Raw genomic sequence first — 20,487 nt, 5'->3', positions numbered from 1 at the left:
TGTAGGGGGGTTCTTCTGTTTTGCCACGTTGGGCGCTCTTCAAATGTGACATGGCATCCACAGTCTGTTCCGTCAAAATCTGCGCTTGGAAAGTCAAATAGCACTCCTTACCTTTCGAGCTCTCCCATGTGATCAAACAGTAGTTTTACCCCATATATGAGGTATGACCATACTCCAGAGAATTTGCACAACATATTGGGTGGTCAATTTTCTCCTATTACCCTTGTGAAAATTAAACATTTGGAGCTCAATCAACAGTTTTGAGGAAAATAAATAAGTTTTAGTATTCACTGTACAATATTTTATAATTCTGTGAAACACCTGTGGGTTCAAAAAGCTCACCACACTCCTAGAGGAAGTCTGCTACGAGCATACGATGATTTGCTCTATAATTTTTGAAAGTTATAGAGGAGGATACACTGAGTTGTTAAAGACATAAACACTGAGTAGCTTAATACATCAATATTACCACTTACTTGTTGGAGGCTATGCTCATAGGACAGGCACACGGCAAACAGTCCTCGTCCGTTCCATCTGTTGGATTCCCATAATAGCCTGGTAGACAGTAATCACAGTATCGTCCATAGGTATTATGCTTGCAATTCTAAAAGAAATTGGGATTCCAGTAAATATTCTCTGTATGTGATGGATTAGAAATGTCAAATATTAGTATAGAGTGTCTTTTCTTTGTGTACTGATCCAAATATTACAAAAGTTACTGTGCAAGTGAGACACAGTCAATGTTTCAAAGTTTTAAGATTGACAAATTTTTTTTCACATAGTTTACTTCTTTAGGGGTTTAAGCAAGATTTTTGCTTTTAGCAAGGTTTTTCTTGATAAAAAAAATGCATCTTCTAGTACAAAACTATGGTAATTATTTATTTTTTGCTTTTATCATTCATTTCTAACAGTTTTCCAGAAGCTAATTACTACATTTGTGGAGCAATAACTGCATCTTACTTCAATATCCCAGTATCTCAAGATTTATTTTTCCCCATTCTAACAATTACTGTTAGGCTATGTTCACACAATGTGTTTTTGCTGCTCTTTTCCACAGGCCAAACCTGCTCTCTTTGTAGTAAAGAAGCAGCGTCAAAAAAGCAGGTTTTGCTGAGGTTTGGCTGCGTTTTCTTGCTACATGTTTTTGCTGCTTTTTTTTTACAAAAACGCAGCAGTTTGCCAAATCAGTCAGGAAAAAAAAAACAAGGTGTGTGCATGAGATTTCTGAAATCTTATAGACTTTGCTGGTACTGTGAAATGCAGCTTAAAATTTTCATAAAAAAACACAGCAAAAAATGCTGCAAAAACACAACGTATGAACATAGCCTAAGTTTCGGTGGTGGTAATAAATGATTTTACCACTCTCAGTCATTCTGAATATAAGAGAGTCACTGACAAATTTCATTCTACGAAACTGTACACTAGGCAAGAGTATATGACGCTGTATGCAAATGTATGCAAACAAGTGAAGATCTGCAGCAAGTAAATTCAGAGTGCACTAGTTAAAAGGGGTTACAGCTTCACTAAATCTTTTAAAAGCAGCTGACATAGGCATAAAACAAAAGTGTTTATTTGGGTCCGTTACCCTTAGTTTTCATTGTTAAACTTGGTGAAATCAACTCGACATAACAGATCCCAAGAGAAAGTGAACATAACAGATGTCAAATCTGCATAAAAAATAATTCTTTTTATGATATGACAATATGAGATTAATTATTGTGCATATATATATATATATATATATAAGTATATATAAATATATATATATATATATATATACAGTACAGACCAAAAGTTTGGACACACCTTCTCATTTAAAGATTTTTCTGTATTTTCATGACTATGAAAATTGTACATTCACATTGAATGCATCAAAACTATGAATTAACACATGTGGAATTATATACTTAACAAAAAAGTGTGAAACAACTGGAAATATGTCTTATATTCTAGGTTCTTCAAAGTAGCCACCTTTTGCTTTGATGACTGCTTTGCACACTCTTGGCATTCTCTTGATGAGCTTCAAGAGGTAGTCACTGGAAATGGTTTTCACTTCACAGGTGTGCCCTGTCAGGTTTAATAAGTGGGATTTCTTGCCTTATAAATGGGGTTGGGACCATCAGTTGTGTTGTGCAGAAGTCTGGTGGATACACAGCTGATAGCCCTACTGAACAGACTGTTGGAATTTGTATTATGGCAAGAAAAAAGCAGCTAAGTAAAGAAAAACAAGTGGCCATCATTACTTTAAGAAATGAAGGTCAGTCAGTGAGAAAAATTGGGCAAACTTTGAAAGTGTCCCCAAGTGCAGTTGCAAAAACCATCAAGCGCTACAAAGAAACTGGCTCACATGAGGACCGCCCCAGGAAAGGAAGACCAAGAGTCACCTCTGCTTCTGAGGATAAGTTTATCCGAGTCACCAGCCTCAGAAATCGCAGGTTAACAGCAGCTCAGATTAGTGTCCAGGTCAATGCTACACAGAGTTCTAACAGGAGACACATCTCTTCAACAACTGTTTAGAGGAGACTTTGTGCAGCAGGCATTCATGGTAAAATAGCTGCTAAGAAACCACTGCTAAGGACAGGCAACAAGTAGAAGAGAATTGTTTGGGCTAAAGAACACAAGGAATGGACATTAGACCAGTGGAAATCTGTGCTTTGGTCTGATGAGTCCAAATTTGAGATCTTTGGTTCCAACCACCGTGTATTTGTGTGACTCAGAAAAGGTGAACGGATGGACTCTACATGCCTGGTTCCCACCGTGAAGCATGGAGGAGGAGGTGTGATAGTGTGGGGGTGCTTTGCTGGTGACACTGTTGGGGATTTATTCAAAATTGAAGGCATACTGAACCAGCATGGCTACCACAGCATCTTGCAGCGGCATGCTATTCCATCCGGTTTGCACTTAGTTGGACCATCATTTATTTTTCAACAGGACAATGACCCCAAACACGCCTCCAGGCTGTGTAAGGGCTATTTGACCAATAAGGAGAGTGATGGGGTGCTACGTCAGATGAACTGGCTTCCACAGTCACCAGACCTGAACCCAATCGAGATGGTTTGGGGTGAGCTGGACCTCAGAGTGAAGGCAAAAGAGCCAACAAGTGCTAAGCATCTCTGGGAACTCCTTCAAGATTGTTGGAAGACCATTTCCGGTGACTACCACTTGAAGCTCATCAAGAGAATGCCAAGAGTGTGCAAAGCAGTCATCAAAGCAAAAGGTGGCTACTTTGAAGAACCTAGAATATAAGACATATTTTAAGTTGTTTTACACTTTTTTTGTTAAGTATATAATTCCACATGTGTTAATTCATAGTTTTGATGCCTTCAGTGTGAATGTACAATTTTCATAGTCAAGGAAATACAGAAAAATCTTTAAATGAGAAGGTGTGTCCGAACTATTGGTCTGTACTGTATATATATATATATATATATATATATATATATATATATATATATATAGTGCCTTGAAAAAGTATTCATATTCTGTGAACATTTCCGCATTTTTCACTTTACACCCAAAAACTTAGCTGCATTTTATGGGAATTTGAAATGAAATACCACCACAAAGTTGCAAGTATTTGTGAAGTGTAATGGAAACAATACATGGTTTTTAAATATTTTAAAAATATAAATCTGAAAATTGTAACTTGCATTTGTATTCAGCCCTCCCCTGAGTCAATACTTTGAAGGACAACTTTTTGCTGCAATTAAAGCTGCAAGTACTTTGGGTTATGCCTCTACCAGTTGTGAACATCTAGAGGGTGAACTTTTTGCTTTTCTTCTGTGTAACCTAGTTTCTAGCTCAGTGATATTGGATGGATTTTGTGAACAACAATTTTTAAGTTCTGCCACAGGTTCTCAATAGGATTTAGGTCTGGACTTTGACTTTCAAACATATAAATATGCTTTGATCTAAACCATTCCATTGTTGCTCAGGCAGTATGTTTGTGGTCGTTGCCCAGCTGGAATATGAACCTATTCCCCAGTCCCAAGTTTTTTGCAGCCTCTAACAGGTTTTCCTTCAGGATTGCCCTGAGTTTAGCTCCATCTATCTTCCCATTAATTCTGATCAACTTCCCTGTCCCTGCTGAAGAAAAGCATCACCACAGCATAATACTGCCACCACCATGTTTGACGATGGGGATGGTGTTTTCAGGGTGGTGTGCAGTATTAGTTCTCCACCACACATAATGTTTTGCATTTAGTCCAAAAATTTATACTTTGGTCTCATCTTCCACATGTAAGTTGTGTCCCCTACATGGATTTTTGCAAACTGCAAATGGAACTTCTCATGGCTTGCTTTAAAAAGGGCTGTCTTTCTTTCACTCTTCCATAAAATCCAGATTTGTGGAGCATAGGATTAATAGTTGTCCTGTGGACAGATTCTCCCACCTGAGCTGTGGATCTCTGCAGCTCTGCCATAGTGACTATGTGTCATTTGGCTGCTTCTCTTACTAGTGCTCTCCTTGCTTGGGATGTCAGTTTAGGTGGACAGTGATGTCTTGGAAGGTTTTCAGTTGTGCCATAATCGTTCCATTTTTGAATGATGGATTGAACAGAGTTTCATGAGAGATTCAGAGGGTGAACAATTTTTTTTATAACCGATAAGTTATTTGAGAGAAATCTACATTTTTCTTAATATGAAAATGAGGTGTTAGGTTCTCTGGGCTGATTTTAAAGCTTATTTAAATGCTTACCAATTCTTCTGGATGGAAATTGATACACTGTCTGCATATGTGGTATCAGGCTTCCTTCATGAAAACTCAGGTTTGCGCAGATAAGCTCTTTCTTTGTTCTGCCTTTTGTTCTACCATTGATTGTGCAGATTCCCAAGGTGCATGGTTCTGTCCTTTTATGAGTACTTGCCTAAATTTCCTGCTGCTTGGTTGGGCAGCCATTGCATTGAAGGAAGTTGCAGCCAATGCTCATAGAATGACAGTGGCGATCTGCACAAGCTCAAAATTTAATAAATGGAGTCCAATATCATGATGCTTTTTCACAAGACATCCAAAAATGTTTCCTTCATTTAAGGATTAATAATAAGTGTTCAGTTTTGAAATTAACGAAGTAATCGCTTCCTAACTAGTAGTGAAAAAATTATCCATTTTTATCTCTTTTTGGTATTTGCAACAGGTTTGCTATTTTCAAAATGACTAAACATTTACAATGGCTTTTTATAAAAACATCCAAAAATTATCCTTTTATTTAAAGTTCAAGAGCAGGTCACCTGTTTTCTAAATAAATAAGCATTGGATTATCAAAAAGCAGGACAAAATTCCTCCATTTTGCTTTTAGAGTGAGTATCTAAAAGCTTGACAATCCAATACTCATTCTTTTGCTTGATAGTAACAATACAATTGACAAACAGAACAATTGAAATGAGCAAACACTTTCCTAGTCATAGCCATCACCTTCTTTAATCGGGTACATTTCTAAAACAGATATTGTACAATTAAATTCAGGACTTGCACCATGAAGGGAGCATAAGTTACAGTGTTCGACTATAAAGCAGCCACAATTTTCTGGGCATTGTTGTTGATGACAATTCCCAGCTGCTGCTGATGAAAGCCAGCCAGAATGAGAGTTGCTAACTGATGCACAGCAGCAACTTGTCCACTATATGGCTTTTATCACTCAGGCTGTCAAGCTGTAAAATTGCTTAGCTGCGCTTTACCTTGCAAAAATGAAAAAAATTAGGATGCTATGTGGAATCAACGCTATGCCCTGTAACTGTTGGGGTTGTGTCTGTTGAGCTGTAACCAGAGTAGGAGACAGAAATGTCGGCCTGATGGTGGAAACAGACATAGTTCCCAGTCACAGAGTTTTCACCACCTGTCTCAGTTGCAGTGGTGTGTCTATGCTAACTAATTCATGTGTTCTCCCTGTCCATATTAGCTGCTCAAGGTGACTAGTGTGGAGTGCAGTCTATGTTCTCTTGCACTTGAGAAACAGAGTTAGCAACCTTTTCTGCGAGACACAATAGTGGCTTCTAGCAAGGTTGAGTGAACACCATAAATCCTTGCAAAGCAGCTGATGCCATATGGTGGGGACTGCACCATATCAAATTGACAAGGTGAGAGTTTAGCTAGCAAGCAAGCATATGACTGGGAGCACATGCCTCTTTTCATTGACAAAAATTTAGGGATGGATATCAGCTAGTGTGATGGAGGAGGAGGAAGAGGAGGCAGCGTACTCTGAGTATGACAAGCAGTAGTGGTGGTTAATGACAAGAACAGGTGTGCCAAAACAAACCTGCTCAGTTAAACCTCTCAATTTCGTGAATAATTTAGAGATTTTTGCTTACATAAGATTAATTTCCCTTCCAAAAAAGAGCCGCCTAACAACAAATACTATGAGCACAGCATGTAAATGAAACAGCCCACAATATTGTTGTGGCCAAATTTATATATTTTTTAAAAACACTACTAGTCTTACCCCCAAAAAATGAAACCAGAAATGCTACATTGGTTGGTAGGTACATGGAGGAAATTCAACTCAGTCCGCAGTGGATTGATTGACTCATCTAGTCACAAGAAATGGGTTTTTTGCACATCTGTTTTAATAGTTAAATTTTATATCTGTACATGCCACACAAATACAGGGCTCTGTTGCAGATATTGGATTTTTAACACATAACTACCTAGCATTTCTTATTAATTAAATATTATTATTTATTGAAAGGAAGTTGAATTTTGTTAAATACATGTAATAAAACAAAGACAATTAACTGGGCATGTCTGTTTTTTGCACACCTATCTCACTGGTCCAAATTGACAACTGTACATACCACACCTCTATTTTAAAAACATAAAAACTCTGTCCGTGTGCTATGTTATAAAATGGCCTGTTCGTTACTGCCATTCGTTTCTATGGTGAGGTCAATATAACATTATTAAGTCTGTGTTTGCATTAAAGAGCTTTAAAGGGGCTGGAAACAGTCCTAAGAGTCTATTTTCAGGACAATTGGATACTACAGTATTGCAAATCATGGCAAATCGATTTATATATATATATATATATATATATATATATATATATACAGTCATGGTCAAAAGTGTTCGCCCTTGAAATTGTCCCAGAAAATGAAGTATTTCTCCAAGAAAATTATTGCAATTACACATGTTTTGGTATACAAATGTTTATTTCCCTTGTGTGTATTAGACCAACACAAAAAAAAAGGCAAATTGGACATACATTCAAACAATACACCAGAAATGACCCGGACTAAATTGTTGGCACCTTTAGCAAATATTTGGTTGCACACCCTTTGGAATAAATAACTGCAATCCATCACTTCTTATAGTCATCAACAAGCTTCTTACACCTCTCAACTGGAATTTTGGACCACTCTTCGGTTGCAAACTGCTCCAGGTCTCTCAGATTTGAAGGGTGACTTCTTCCACCAGCAATTTTAATATCTCTCCACAAGTGTTCAATGGGATTTAGATCCAATGTAATTGCTGGCCACTTCAGAATACTCCAGCGCTTTGTTTCCATCCATTTCTGAGTGCTTCTTAGAGTATGTTTGGGGTCCTTGTCCTGCTGGAAGATCCTTGATCTAGGACACAAACCTAGCTTTCTGACACTGGGCACTACATTGCAATCCAAAATCCTTTGGTAATCTTCAGATTTCATGAAGCCTTGCACAGAGTTAAGGCACCCTGTGCCAGAGGCAGCAATGCAACCCCAAAACATTTTTGAAATCTTTGAACCCCTATCATATTTGACTGTAAGTACTGTGTTCTTTTCTTTATAGACCTCTTTCCATTTTCAGTAAACAGTAGAATGATATGCTTTACCAAAAAGCTCTATTTTGGTCTCATCTGTCCATAAGACGCTTTCCCAGAAGGATATTGACTTACTCACGTGCATTTTGGTAAACTGCAGTCTAGCCTTTTTATATCTCTGTGTCAACAGTGGGGTCCCCCTTGGTCTCCTGCCATAGCATTTCATTTAATTCAAATGTCAATATATAGTTTGCGCTGACACTGATGCACCCTGAGCATACAGGACAGCTTGAATTTCTTTGGAACTTGATTGAGTTTGCTTATCAACCATATATACTATCCTGTGTTGCAACCTTTCATTAATTTTTCTCTGCTGTCCACGTCCAGGGAGATATGCTACAGTGTGATGGGTTGTAAACTTCCTAATTATGTTGTGCACCGTGGACAAAGGAACATCAAGATCTCTGGAGATGTACTTATACCCTTGAGATTGTTGATATTTTTCAACAATTTTGGTTCTTAAGTCCTCAAACAGTTCTCTTCTCCTTTTTCTGTTCTCCATAATTAGTGTGGCACACCCAGACACACAATACAAAGATTGAGTCAACTTCTCCCCTTTTTATCGGGTTTCAGATATAATTTCATATTGACCACACATGTTACTTGTCATTGGTGAGTTTGAACTAGCATCACAAGCTTGAAACAAAGTTGTTTACACACCATTTTGGAATCGTACCAACAATTTTGTCAAGTCCATTTTTGGATTTTTGTGTAAAATTATGTCCAATTTGCCTTTTTTCAGTTTTTTTGTGTTGTTCCAATGCACACAAAGAAATAAACATGTATAACAAAACATATGTAATTGCAATGATTTTCTGAAAGAAATACTTCATTTTCTGGAACAATTTCAAGGATACTAACACTTATGGCCATGGTTGTGTATATATATATATACTGTACATACACATGCTAGAGATGCTTGACTCTTTTGAAATCATATTCACAACACTTAACTACATACATACAGTACAGACCAAAAGTTCGGACACACCTTCTCATTTAAAGGTTTTTCTGTATTTTCATGACTTTGAAAATTGTACATTCACACTGAAGGCATCAAAACTATGAATTAACACATGTGGAATTATATACTTAACAAAAAAGTTTAAAACAACTGAAAATATGTCTTATATTCTAGGTTCTTCAAAGTAGCCACCTTTTGCTTTGATGACTGCTTTGCACACTCTTGGCATTCTCTTGATGAGCTTCAAGAGGTAGTCAGCGGAAATGGTTTTCACTTCACAGGTGTGCCCTGTTAGGTTTAATAAGTGGGATTTCTTGCCTTATAAATGGGGTTGGGACCATCAGTTGTGTTGTGCAGAAGTCAGGTGGATATACAGCTGATAGTCCTACTGAATAGACTGATAGAATTTGTACTATGGCAAGAAAAAATCAGCTAAGTAAAGAAAAACGAGTGGCCATCATTACTTTGAGAAATGAAGGTCAGTCAGTGCGAAAAATTGGGAAAACTTTGAAAGTGTCCCCAAGTGCAGTTGAAAAAACCATCGAGCGCTACAAAGAAACTGGCTCACATGAGGACCGCCCCAGGAAAGGAAGACCAAGGGTCACCTCTGCTTCTGAGGATAAGTTTATCCGAGTCACCAGCCTCAGAAATCGCAGGTTAACAGCAGCTCAGATTAGAGACCAGGTCAATGCCACACAGAGTTCTAGCAGCAGACACATCTCTACAACAACTGTTAAGAGGAGACATTGTGCAGCAGGCCTTCATGGTAAAATAGCTGCTAGGAAACCACTGGTAAGGACAGGCAACAAGCAGAAGAGACTTGCTTGGGCTAAAGAACACAAGAAATGGACATTAGACCAGTGGAAATCTGTGCTTTGGTCTGATGAGTCCAAATTTGAGATCTTTGGTTCCAACCACCGTGTCTTTGTGCGATGCAGAAAAGGTGAACGGATGGACTCTACGTGCTTGGTTCCCACCGTGAAGCATGGAGGAGGGGGTGTAATGGTGTGGGAGTGCTTTGCTGGTGACACTGTTGGGGATTTATTCAAAATTGAAGGCTCATTGAACCAGCATGGCTACCACAGCATATTGAAGCAGCATGCTATTCCATCCGGTTTGCCTTTAGTTGGACCATCATTTATTTTTCAACAGGACAGTGACCATAAATACACCTCCAGGCTGTGTAAGGGCTATTTGACCAAGGAGGAGAGTGATGGGGTGCTACGCCAGATGACCTGACCTCCACAGTCACCAGACCTGAACCCAATCCAGATGGTTTGGGGTGAGCAAGACCGCAGAGTGAAGGCAAAAGGGCCAACAAGTGCTAAGCATCTCTGGGAACTCCTTCAAGATTGTTGGAAGACCATTTCCGGTGACTACCTCTTGAAGCTCATCAAGAGAATGCCAAGAGTGTGCAAAGCAGTCATCAAAGCAAAAGGTGGCTACTTTCAAGAACCTAGAATATAAGACATATTTTCAGTTGTTCACACTTTTTTGTTAAGTATATAATTCCACATGTGTTAATTCATAGTTTTGATGCCTTCAGTGTGAATGTACAATTTTTATAGTCATGAAAATACATGAAAATCTTTAAATAAGAAGGTGTGTCCAAACTTTTGGTCTGTACTGTACATACCGTTATACAGTATATGTATGTATTGTAATGCAGCGACTTGCTGGCATTATGGTAATGGTCCAGGATGTGTTTTACCTGACCATGTACCTTCCCCCTCAGGTGACTGGTCACATGACTGTGACATAGCACAGGTCCTGCGCACACAGAATGTCTGTCTGATCACATGACTGTGGCATCAGCAAGGTCCTGTCAGTATGTGTGTGTGTGTGTGCACGGGATGCATATATAAACCCTGCTTGATGGGAGACAGGTGTGTTCGGTGTGAGGCGTGAGGCCTGTGCTCCGTGTGTGTGGGACACCGTTTGCGAGAGGCCTAGTGTGGCCGAGTGAAGCCTGGCAGCCTGAAAGGCAAAGACTGGATCCTGTGTGGATGCTAGTGGCCTTCGAAGGCAGAGGCTTGAGGAAGAGTCCTGAAAGGCAGAGCCTGGATCTTGTGTGGATGTCAGTGGCCTTTGAGGGAACGACGGCTGGAGACCCCTACCTGGGAAGTCGCAAAGCCACAGTGGTGGCAAGCCTAATGGACTGCAGCAGCTAAACCCGGCAAAGGTAATACACTTTGTTATATGGACACTTGTATGGACATTGCTATTTTATTACCTTGCTGAAGGCTGTTACTTGGGCCACTTGGGCCTGTCTTCTACTTGAGAGACTCCCGGATGTTAAGTGTGTAAACATGCCGGTGGCGGACTAAGATGGACTGTGTGAACTGCGGTTTATGATAATAATAAACTGCAGCATTAAGAAATACAGGAAGGACATTGCTGGTGTGCTTTGATTTACCCGGTGCAGCGAGTATCCCCCATTATGATGACTAGTGCTGACTTACAGTATATATATATATATATATATATATATATATATATATATATATTGTGAGGGATCGGCTCTGTGGTAGACGTTGGTTCACACAGGATTCAGTTCGTTGGTTCAAAACAAACAAGTGGTTTATTAAAAATTCATAAACCGTCAGAGTTAGCAAAATCAAATAACCTCTTCCAGGTACAAAAAGGTATAACAGCACAAAAAATGGAAAAAATAACCAGTCAATATAACGTACGGGCTCAGCCATTTAAATTTCAGTCCTTTTCTCTCCAGCTGGTCTGATCAGCACATTCAAAGCCTAGTCACATTGCAAAGACACAGACACAGTTAGACAGCACCAGCTGCCTTAAGTCAGACATTCCAAGACCTGGACTGGAGGTAAGTGAGCAGCTGATCACACCCAGCTTTTTCAGCTGCTCGTAATATCCAGACCCATTAATCACCTCTCAGCACTATGTGTGCTGGAGCCTGCTTCTCTGGCTCCTACATCACTGAGGCTTTGTACCTCAGGGACACATACCTCCTGCCCACGACTTGTCCAGCTGCCACCTTGCAATATATATATAAATATATATATATATATATATACATACAGATTATATATATATACCTGTACTTGAAAGAAACATTCTTTAACGTAGAAAGTTCAGTTGAAAAGGGTGAGAAAACTAGTCCTTTGAATTACTCAATATGAATGCTTGCTGTGCATTAATTTGCTAACATAAATCAGATTCTAATAAAGCTAATATCATTGGAAATCATTCCTTAGCTTCTCATGTATAACAAAGCATTCTGCAAAATGAGCACTTTTTTATTTTGAAAATGAAATGGATTTTGGTCACGTACCTATAAAGAAACCAGGTTGATATGTATTTCAAAGCTCTGTCAGTGACATGCTGCTCTTGTTTTTCATTTTCCAAGCTCGCTTTATGTCTTCCTATAGTTCCCTTCAGCAAATATACAATAAGCTACAATATGCTACTAAACAGCAGCACTTATATAGGATACAATTTAAAATTCCATATATAGAGATTTAGGTTTACGACTTTTTAAATTAATCTAATTTAAATGTCTGTTAGAAACTTTTAGAAATTTTTCTTAAATATTTTAGTGAATAAGATGTTTCATAATTGTCACAAATTTCAAGAAGCTTTATCATAAAAATTTGATAAATGCAAACATTGTCATTTTGATACCTATTGGTTAGACAAGGGCACGTTTAGAAACTAGCCACATCAACAGAATTAGGTGGAGCAATTGATGGTGCTCGAAAAGAAAAAAAAGGATCCTGGTGTTAATCCCTTCACGACGGGGACAATTTCCGTTTTTGCCTTTCCATTTTTTCCTCCCCTTCTTCCCAAAGCCCTAACTCTTTTTATTTTTCTATCCACATAGACATATTAGGGCTTGTTTTTGCGAGAAAAGTTGTACTTTTGAATGATGCCATTCATTTTACCACATAGTGTACTGGAAAATGGAAAAAAAAATTCCAAGTGCAGACATTGATTTTTGGGAATTGTTTTTGCGGTGTACATTTTGTGGTAAAAATTACCTTGGAATATGATTCTCCTCATCAATGTGATTAAGTCAATACCCAAGATGTCCACCGTTTTTATTATTTTAGCGGTGAAAAAAAAATCATACGTTTTGCAAAAAAAATTTTGGGGTTGTGTCACCATTTTCCGAGACTCGTAACATTTTTTTTTTCATCTGATGGAGCTGTGTGATGGCTTATTTTGTGCTGGCCAGACAACATTTTTATTAATACTATTTTGGGCTAGATGTGACTTTTTAATCACTTGTTACAGCCTTTTTTTGTGGCATTGTGGCTATTAAATAGTGTAATTTTGTAATTCTTGAATTTTTTTTGTTTACCGTCGAGTTAATTGTTTATATATTTTGATAGATCGGACTTTTCTGTGTTTTTTTAAAAAAATTTTCTTTACTTTTCACGGTTATTATTAGCCCCCTTATGGGACCTGAAGATGTGTTCTTCCAATTGCTGGTTCTTGAATTTTTTTTCGTTTACGGTATTTACCGTCAGGTTAATTGTTTATATATTTTGATGAATCAGACATTTTTGAATGCGGTGGTACCACATATGTGTATTTTTTTAATATCTTTATTTTCAATGAGGGAAAAAGGAGCGTGATTTGAACTTTTAGGGTTTTTGGAAAACATACTTTTGAAATAAATTGTTTTTGCTTTGCACTGTCATTGCTAGCATCACTGCATATAGCAAAAATCACAGTCGCCTTCAAAGCTCGGCCACAAGTAGGGTTTCAGAGTTTAGAGGATCTCTGTAATGACAGGCACAGGGGTCACCAGTTGATCCCCAGTTGTCATGACAACCCATTGGCGATCTACGATCACATCACGGGTGCTCCAATGGGCGGAGACGCACACACATGCCAGCGCATGTTAAATGCCGCTCTCAGAGATTGACAGCAGCATTTAACAAGTTAACAGTTGCAGACAGAGCACTGCACTGCCCGCGATTGTTAGCGGCAGGTCCTGGCTGTAATACTCAGCCATCACCTGCCAGGTATGGGGTGGGCTCGCTACATGTAGGTCGGATGTTGTGAAGGGGTTAAATGTATTTGACCAAGAAATTGAGTGTTTCTAGGAGAATGATGACTGTATCATAAATTATAACCAGAACCAGGTCTAGGTTTACATGGGCCCTTTGTTAATGTGGCCCCCTTATGCCACTCATTCTTTTATCCATTCAGTAGCAGAGCTAAGAGGCACCTTTAAGCTGAAAGTTTATAATTTAACCCATTCACTGCCCCAAAATGTGGGTGCTGTACAGAAAAATATTTGCCTTTCTACATTCATAGTCATAGCAGTTATGACCGTTTTATATGGAGCAGACATAACCAACTGTATGAGATCTTGTTTTCTTGTAAAAGATTTTTTTTTTTTTAGGAGCTTTTGTTCCCACCTCTGAGGTTAATTTATATTAACATTTTATCATTTTTATCTATTAAATGCAGATAAAAACAATTACACCATTTTTGTTTACACTATTTATTGATCATCATAAGTAACAAATTCTCTAGAATGTATGTAACTTTTTCCAGTTAAATTAATTTCAAATATGTCCATTATACTTACTCTTTATAAAGTGTGTTTAATAAAATTTATTAAAATAGTTTATCGTAATTATTTCAAAGCCATTGTTTTTTAGTAACTTCATAAAAAAAATAACTTTTACTATTTTTTCTGTTACATTACAACTGGCAAATAGAGACGTACAGTATTTGTATTCTTTATGTATCAGAATATTATGATCAATATATAAAGAATACTATTATGGTTTTCAGGCAGAGAAAATCCTCTCACAGGTAGGACTGCAGACTCTGACTCACTCACATTTTCCTTAAAGGAGAAACTAAATGAATGGTAAACCATATAATACATGGATTCGAAGGCATCTCAAGAGCTGAAGATACTCTTACTTAGTCTACAACAAGTTTTCACTCATACGATGACTGCTATAAAGTTTATATGCCCAAAAAGACAGCTCTTTAAGAATAAAAAATATATAACCCATTTCTTAAAATTTCAGCTTTTATGGAAAAACAACCATTCCAAAAACGCCACTAAAATAGTATCTGGCTTTTAGCAGACAGGATCACGATTGTGTTACAAAAAAACTTTTGTGGACTGTGCCTGCCAACCCAAAAAATAGGTTTGTTTTACTGTGCATACAGCTGCATTTCACCCACCAAAAAAGGAAAATCTGGGCTAACACAGCTTGCACTATCACATTAGCAACAGAAAAAAAGGTTTTTGTGCTCTGCAATCAGAAGCTCTGCAGACTCTGCATAGAGCCGAATTTCAACCCCACTAAATGAAAAGGTGGACTGCGCTTGCTTGCTTGATCACATTAGCAAGTACAAAAATAGATTGAAGGTATATTCCTGCATGGAGCACAATACAACTGGTGCACAACACTGTTTTATAGCATGGGCCCTCTGTTTCTTTCAGACTCTCAGTACTTGCACAAGAAAACAAAAAATGTGCTGCACCATCGATTGCAGAGGTACACAGGCCAGGAATTATCTACACTATCTGACTACCACACAAGCGCCCATCTAGCTAGCTAATATCTGTCATTAAACAGGAGCACACTGAGCTGCGTCTATCTCCCCAGCAGTTACATGGATAGAATGGCGCTGAGGGACCATGGCTGCTATTTGTATAGAGGAGGACATGTGATTTCAGCAGCCAATTGCACAAGCTCTTTTGTCTGGACAGTGTGGATGCTTCCTGCGCTCTGATTGGCTAGCCGCACTTTCCTGACTTAAAGTTACCGCCCACCGGATAAAAAAAAGCTGATCTGACCTGTTTTGAGCTCTCCACAGCCCCCACACTCATCTATCACATCTCCCCGTACACTTGCACTATGCTAGCAAAACTGTTCAAAATGCTGTGGTTGCCCCGTATTCGCGTTCCCGCGCTTATTCGTCGAACAATTTCCGATTTCAACCAATTTTGCTCACCTAATGTGCCATATTCGTGCAGAATTTGAAACTTTAGAACATTCGCCAAGCAAATTTGCTCAACACTAGTTAGGACTTAGGACATAAGGTAGTGTTTGCATAGAATGTAGGTGAAAGGGTACGTTTCCCCAGAAACAGACTGCAGGATCAAGGAGAGAGTTAATGTTGGGATCAGCCCACATTGGGAGGGCTTAGTGCTAGGGCAAGTGATCTGTATCCTAAAGTTAGTCTGATAGGAGTTAGAGTCTGAAGAGTGACAAGTGTGCAGTGCTGCCATTTGGGTGAACTACGGCAAAGAAGATAACGGGACAATGAGCATGACCGGGAACCAACAGAAGAGACAGAGTGGCCTTCCACCTTAAAGGGGTCCTTAGATTGGACAACGTGTCACGAGAAACGCTGAGCTTGATTACCACCGAAGGTTCGGACATAAACAGGACTGAGACTGTGGGACTAGTGAGGGTCCTGAGCAGTAGATCCAGGGCATCCACAGTGATAGGATGCGGAGCAACTGAGCGAGTGTAGAGAAACTTTCTGAACAGTGGTGTGGCGACAAGCTAGGCTGTGACGAAGTACGGCGAAACAGTGTGCTATACAAGCCCTGGAGTAGACTACAGTGGAAGGAAATGATAACAGTGAAAAGGCTTTTTGCTGTGAATGAAACATGTTTAAGACTGTGTACTCGCTATTCCTTGTACATAACCCTCATCAAGTTCAGTAAAGTTCCTATGTTTGAACAGAAGTCTCCTTTACTAATCTGTGGCTTGCATGGGCACAGGGCCCTCAAAACACTAACACCCAGCCAGGACCCACAATTGTCTGTAACGTGCCAGGGTGTCAGACACATGACACTTACCTGCAGCTACCACCATGGGCACAGTTACATATGCATGCTGTGCAAATACTTAGTCCACAGAGTGCATAGCCCAGACCAGTGCCTCTGGGCAATGTGGCAAGGTGAGTAATCATTGGAGGATCTAGGGACATTGATGATGTGTTTGGGGGACATGATTCTGTGTTAAGGGGGACTGTGGGAGGAAACATACTGAGTGGGGGACTATAGTGGCCATCACATTGTGTGGGTAAACCCATTGCATCCCACAATGACATTATGCGGGGGCAATGGATGAGTGAAATAGTGTACATTCCGTTTGCGCTCCTTAAAAGCCACTGTCAGAGGTTGACAGTGGCATTAAAGCTCATCTCCACTCGCTACTGGTATAGGCAGATGATAGCTGTGTAAGTCAGCCATCATCTGATAGTTAATATGCAGGCTCAGTTGCTGAGCCTGTTTCAAAGATGAAGACATAATATGCTGTAATAGTAGGTCATATGTCAGGAAAGAGTTAATCACTATAAAGTTATGGACAGACACTCAACTGGCATCATTGATACAGGAAATACTGAGTGAATTGCACAAAACAATGTCTAACCTATGTAATGCACACGCCCGGACTGACTGACGTGTGCGTGTTTAGTGGTTCCACTGTGCCATGAACCGGAGAGTGCCTGGAGGGGCGTAACTAAGTTTCTGCTCGATCCGACCAAGGTCGCACGACGGCATACGACGCCAGTGCACCAGGGAGGAACCGAGCAGAGGGACCAGGGTCTACTCCAGGTCAGACTCCGGACACGGCTGTTGACCCACACCGGGGAGTACAGGAACAGGCAGGCTAGAGCGCAGGCTGGGTAGGGTCCAGTACAGACTGGGAGACGAGTTCAGAGCCGCAGATGCGGTAATCAAACAGAGTAAAGCGAAACCGCAGGTGCGGTAGACAAGGCTGAGCAGAGCGAAACCACAGACGCGGCAGACAGGGCCGAGCAGAGCGAAACCGCAGACGCGGTGGACAAAGCTGAGCAGAGCAAAAAACCGCAGATGTGGTGGACAAGGCTGAGCAGAGCGAAACCGCAGACGCGATGGACAAGGCTGAGCAGAGCGAAACCGCAGACGCGGTGAACAAGGCAGAGCAGAGCGAAACCGCAGACGCGATGGACAGGGCTGAGATAAATCGCTGAAGAGGTAAACAAAGACAAAGCAAAGGGGACAGAGCTCTGTTCACACGGAACAGACAGGAAAAGAAAGGCAGAACCAGATACACACAAGGTACTTGCAAAGAAGTAGCGAAAGGACTCCAACTCACAAACGGAAGTACAATGACAATGAGTAGAAGTTAGGTGCAGGTTCAGACTCTACAGAAAAAGGGAGCAAACGGACATAAAGACTAAACAAGTAAGAAACTAGGAGACAGTTCAGACAAGAACAGTTACTGCAACAAAATGCAAGAACGAGCATAGGTAAAGCCAAGTGCTGGTTCAGACACTGCAGAAAAAGGGAGCAAACGGACATAAAGACAAAACAAGTAAGAAACTAGGAGACAGTTCAGACAAGAACAGTTACTGCAACAAAATGCAGGAACGAGCCTAGGTAAAGCCAAGAGCTGGTTCAGATACTGCAGAAAAAGGGAACAAATGGACATAAAGACAAAACAGGTAGGAAGCTAGGAGACAGTTCAGACAGGAACTGTACTGCAACAAATACAGGAGTGAGTCTGAGTATGCGGCCCCAGATGGCGAGACAAACAGGCTAGGAGCGTGTTCAGACAGGCCAGGAAATACAGCCTCCAGGAAGGCAGAGAGACAGCTGGCTAGTGTGCACAGACAGGACACAGTTCAGACACGGGAACTGATACCGTAAGGCAGGAAACATAGACAGGACCTGGCATGTCAGTGACCAGAAGCCAACTGACAGAACAAGATGCTCAGGCATGGATTCCAAGAAGCAACTGGTTTAAATACCAGGTGACAGACAGCAATAGGCTGAGGACGCATTAGGGGTGTGTCTGCAGCAGCTACAAGAATCAGGAAGTTCGGCGGGCGTCGCCCTAAACAGCAAGAGCAAAGCAAAGCAGACAACATGGAAAGAAACCAGAGTGGCAGTCTGGACTGGAGATCAAGTGCGCACTCTTGCACAGTGGGAGATAGGCCACTATGCAAGGACGCCGCCAGGTATGTTACAACCTAGATAGAACTTTAGCAGTTTTATTAAAACAAGAGAACATTTTTTGGGGGTTGGGGAGGGTGAGTTCTGAATCTCCAAATATCAAACCGGTCTAATTCCAAGCAAAGGTTGAGTAATGGGTTCTCTCTACGTCTATCATTTTGTTCATCCATTACAGAATTAAAATTTCCTATTATCCTCATTGGCACAGTGTTTTTATCCTTTATAAAATGCTAGTGATTACAACAATCTTTAATCTTTTAGAAAAAAAGATAATCTTTAATAATCACAATATGACACATACAACACGAATAAAGTGCCCATAAAAAAGTGACTTAGTGCAAGTAGGTATACAGATACGGGCCCTATATGGTCACCTCCCCCCACACACACCAGAGGCGATAGAATTTTTTTTTTTGCCACTGGATATAAAATATGTTAGTATGGGGTTAATAAAAAAGGATGGAAATGGGTCAATGAGGATCATAGGCACATTTGACAACAGGTCGAATGAAGTATACAACATCATAAAAAGACATTGGGAGATCCTAATGGCAGATCCGGACCTTAAGGGATATGTGCCCCCTTACCCAAGGATCACATATAGAAAGGGGCGCTCAATTAGGAACAGACTTGTCCACAGTATGTATAAGCAGCCGACCAAACCAGGGACCTGGTTGGATCGAAAAATATGCGGTACTTATAAATGTGGCAAGTTCTGTTCATGGATTAGATCTTGTAAGAGCTTCACTGGTGCTTTGAGTAGCAAAGTCTTCTATATGAGGGACTTTGCTCATTGTAAGTCCGTGGGTGTAGTCTACATGGCAACCTGTTCGTGCCCTCTCATCTACATTGGTAAGACCAAGAGGGAGTTGCGGAGATGAATAGGGGAACACCTGGGGGACGTAAGACATAAAAGGAACACACCCCTATTCCGACATACCAGGGAATATCACCTGAATGATCATAAATCTCTGTCACTCTGCGTATTGGAAGTGGTAAGGAAAAATCCCCAGGGGGGGAGGATAGGCTACTACTTCAGAAGGAGTGCCAATGGATATTCAGACTGGATACTCTTGTGCCTATTGGACTTAATTAGCAGCAGAATTTTTGCTGCTTCATTTGATTCTCTGACCCAAAAAATTCCGGGCTGCATGGGTTTAGTTATTTACTATTTTGTGTTTATCAATTATCATTATTTAGTTACATTGATATCAGATTATCTATATACATTGGACACATATGACTATCCCCAACTCGATGTGTCTCTGTTTTTTAGACTCAGGAACACATCGGACCATGTATTATAAGGCGAAAACACTCTATTAAAGCTGTATGCCTATTCATCAATATATCTATTGGCATTGGGATTTGCGACAATAGTATAAAAAGGATGGCAGCCATACGTCTATGGTAGGTGCTTTTAAGTTGCTAAGCTGATCCATCTGTGATTGAGAAGGGAATATGTCAGATGTTGATTGTAACATACCTGGCGGCGTCCTTGCATAGTGGTCCATTCCCACTGTGCAAGAGCGCGCACTTGATCTCCAGTCCAGTCTGCTAGCCTGGCTTCCCTCCATGCTGTCTGCTTGCCTCTGTTTATGCTGCTTAAGGGCGGCGCCCGATCACTTCCTGCTTCTTGTACCTGCTGCAGACACACCCCTTGTGCGTCCTCAGCCTATTGCTGTCTGTCACCTAGTATTTAACCCAGCTCCTCCCAAGAAACCCTGCCTGAGCATTGTGTTCTGTCAGTTGGCTTCTGGTCACTGATAT

General features: G+C 40.2%; 1 protein-coding gene across 6 annotated transcripts in view; it reads right to left on the bottom strand.

The window, feature by feature from the left end:
* Positions 1 to 20,487, bottom strand: part of LAMA2 (laminin subunit alpha 2) — a 1,447,346-nt gene that overhangs the window by 757,254 nt on the left and 669,605 nt on the right. For all 6 annotated transcript variants that reach the window (XM_073676060.1, XM_073676058.1, XM_073676059.1 and 3 more), the window contains exon 17: positions 477 to 604. In XM_073676060.1, the coding sequence (XP_073532161.1) occupies positions 477 to 604 (128 nt within the window). The remainder of the gene's footprint in view (positions 1 to 476; positions 605 to 20,487) is intronic.

This window comes from Phyllobates terribilis, unplaced genomic scaffold (assembly GCF_046119375.1).
Source record: "Phyllobates terribilis strain yellow unplaced genomic scaffold, ASM4611937v1 Scaffold_3__8_contigs__length_932513732, whole genome shotgun sequence".
NCBI lineage: Eukaryota > Metazoa > Chordata > Amphibia > Anura > Dendrobatidae > Phyllobates > Phyllobates terribilis.
Note: the sequence above shows the minus strand (reverse complement) of the source record. Positions and strands in the feature narration are given on the sequence as shown.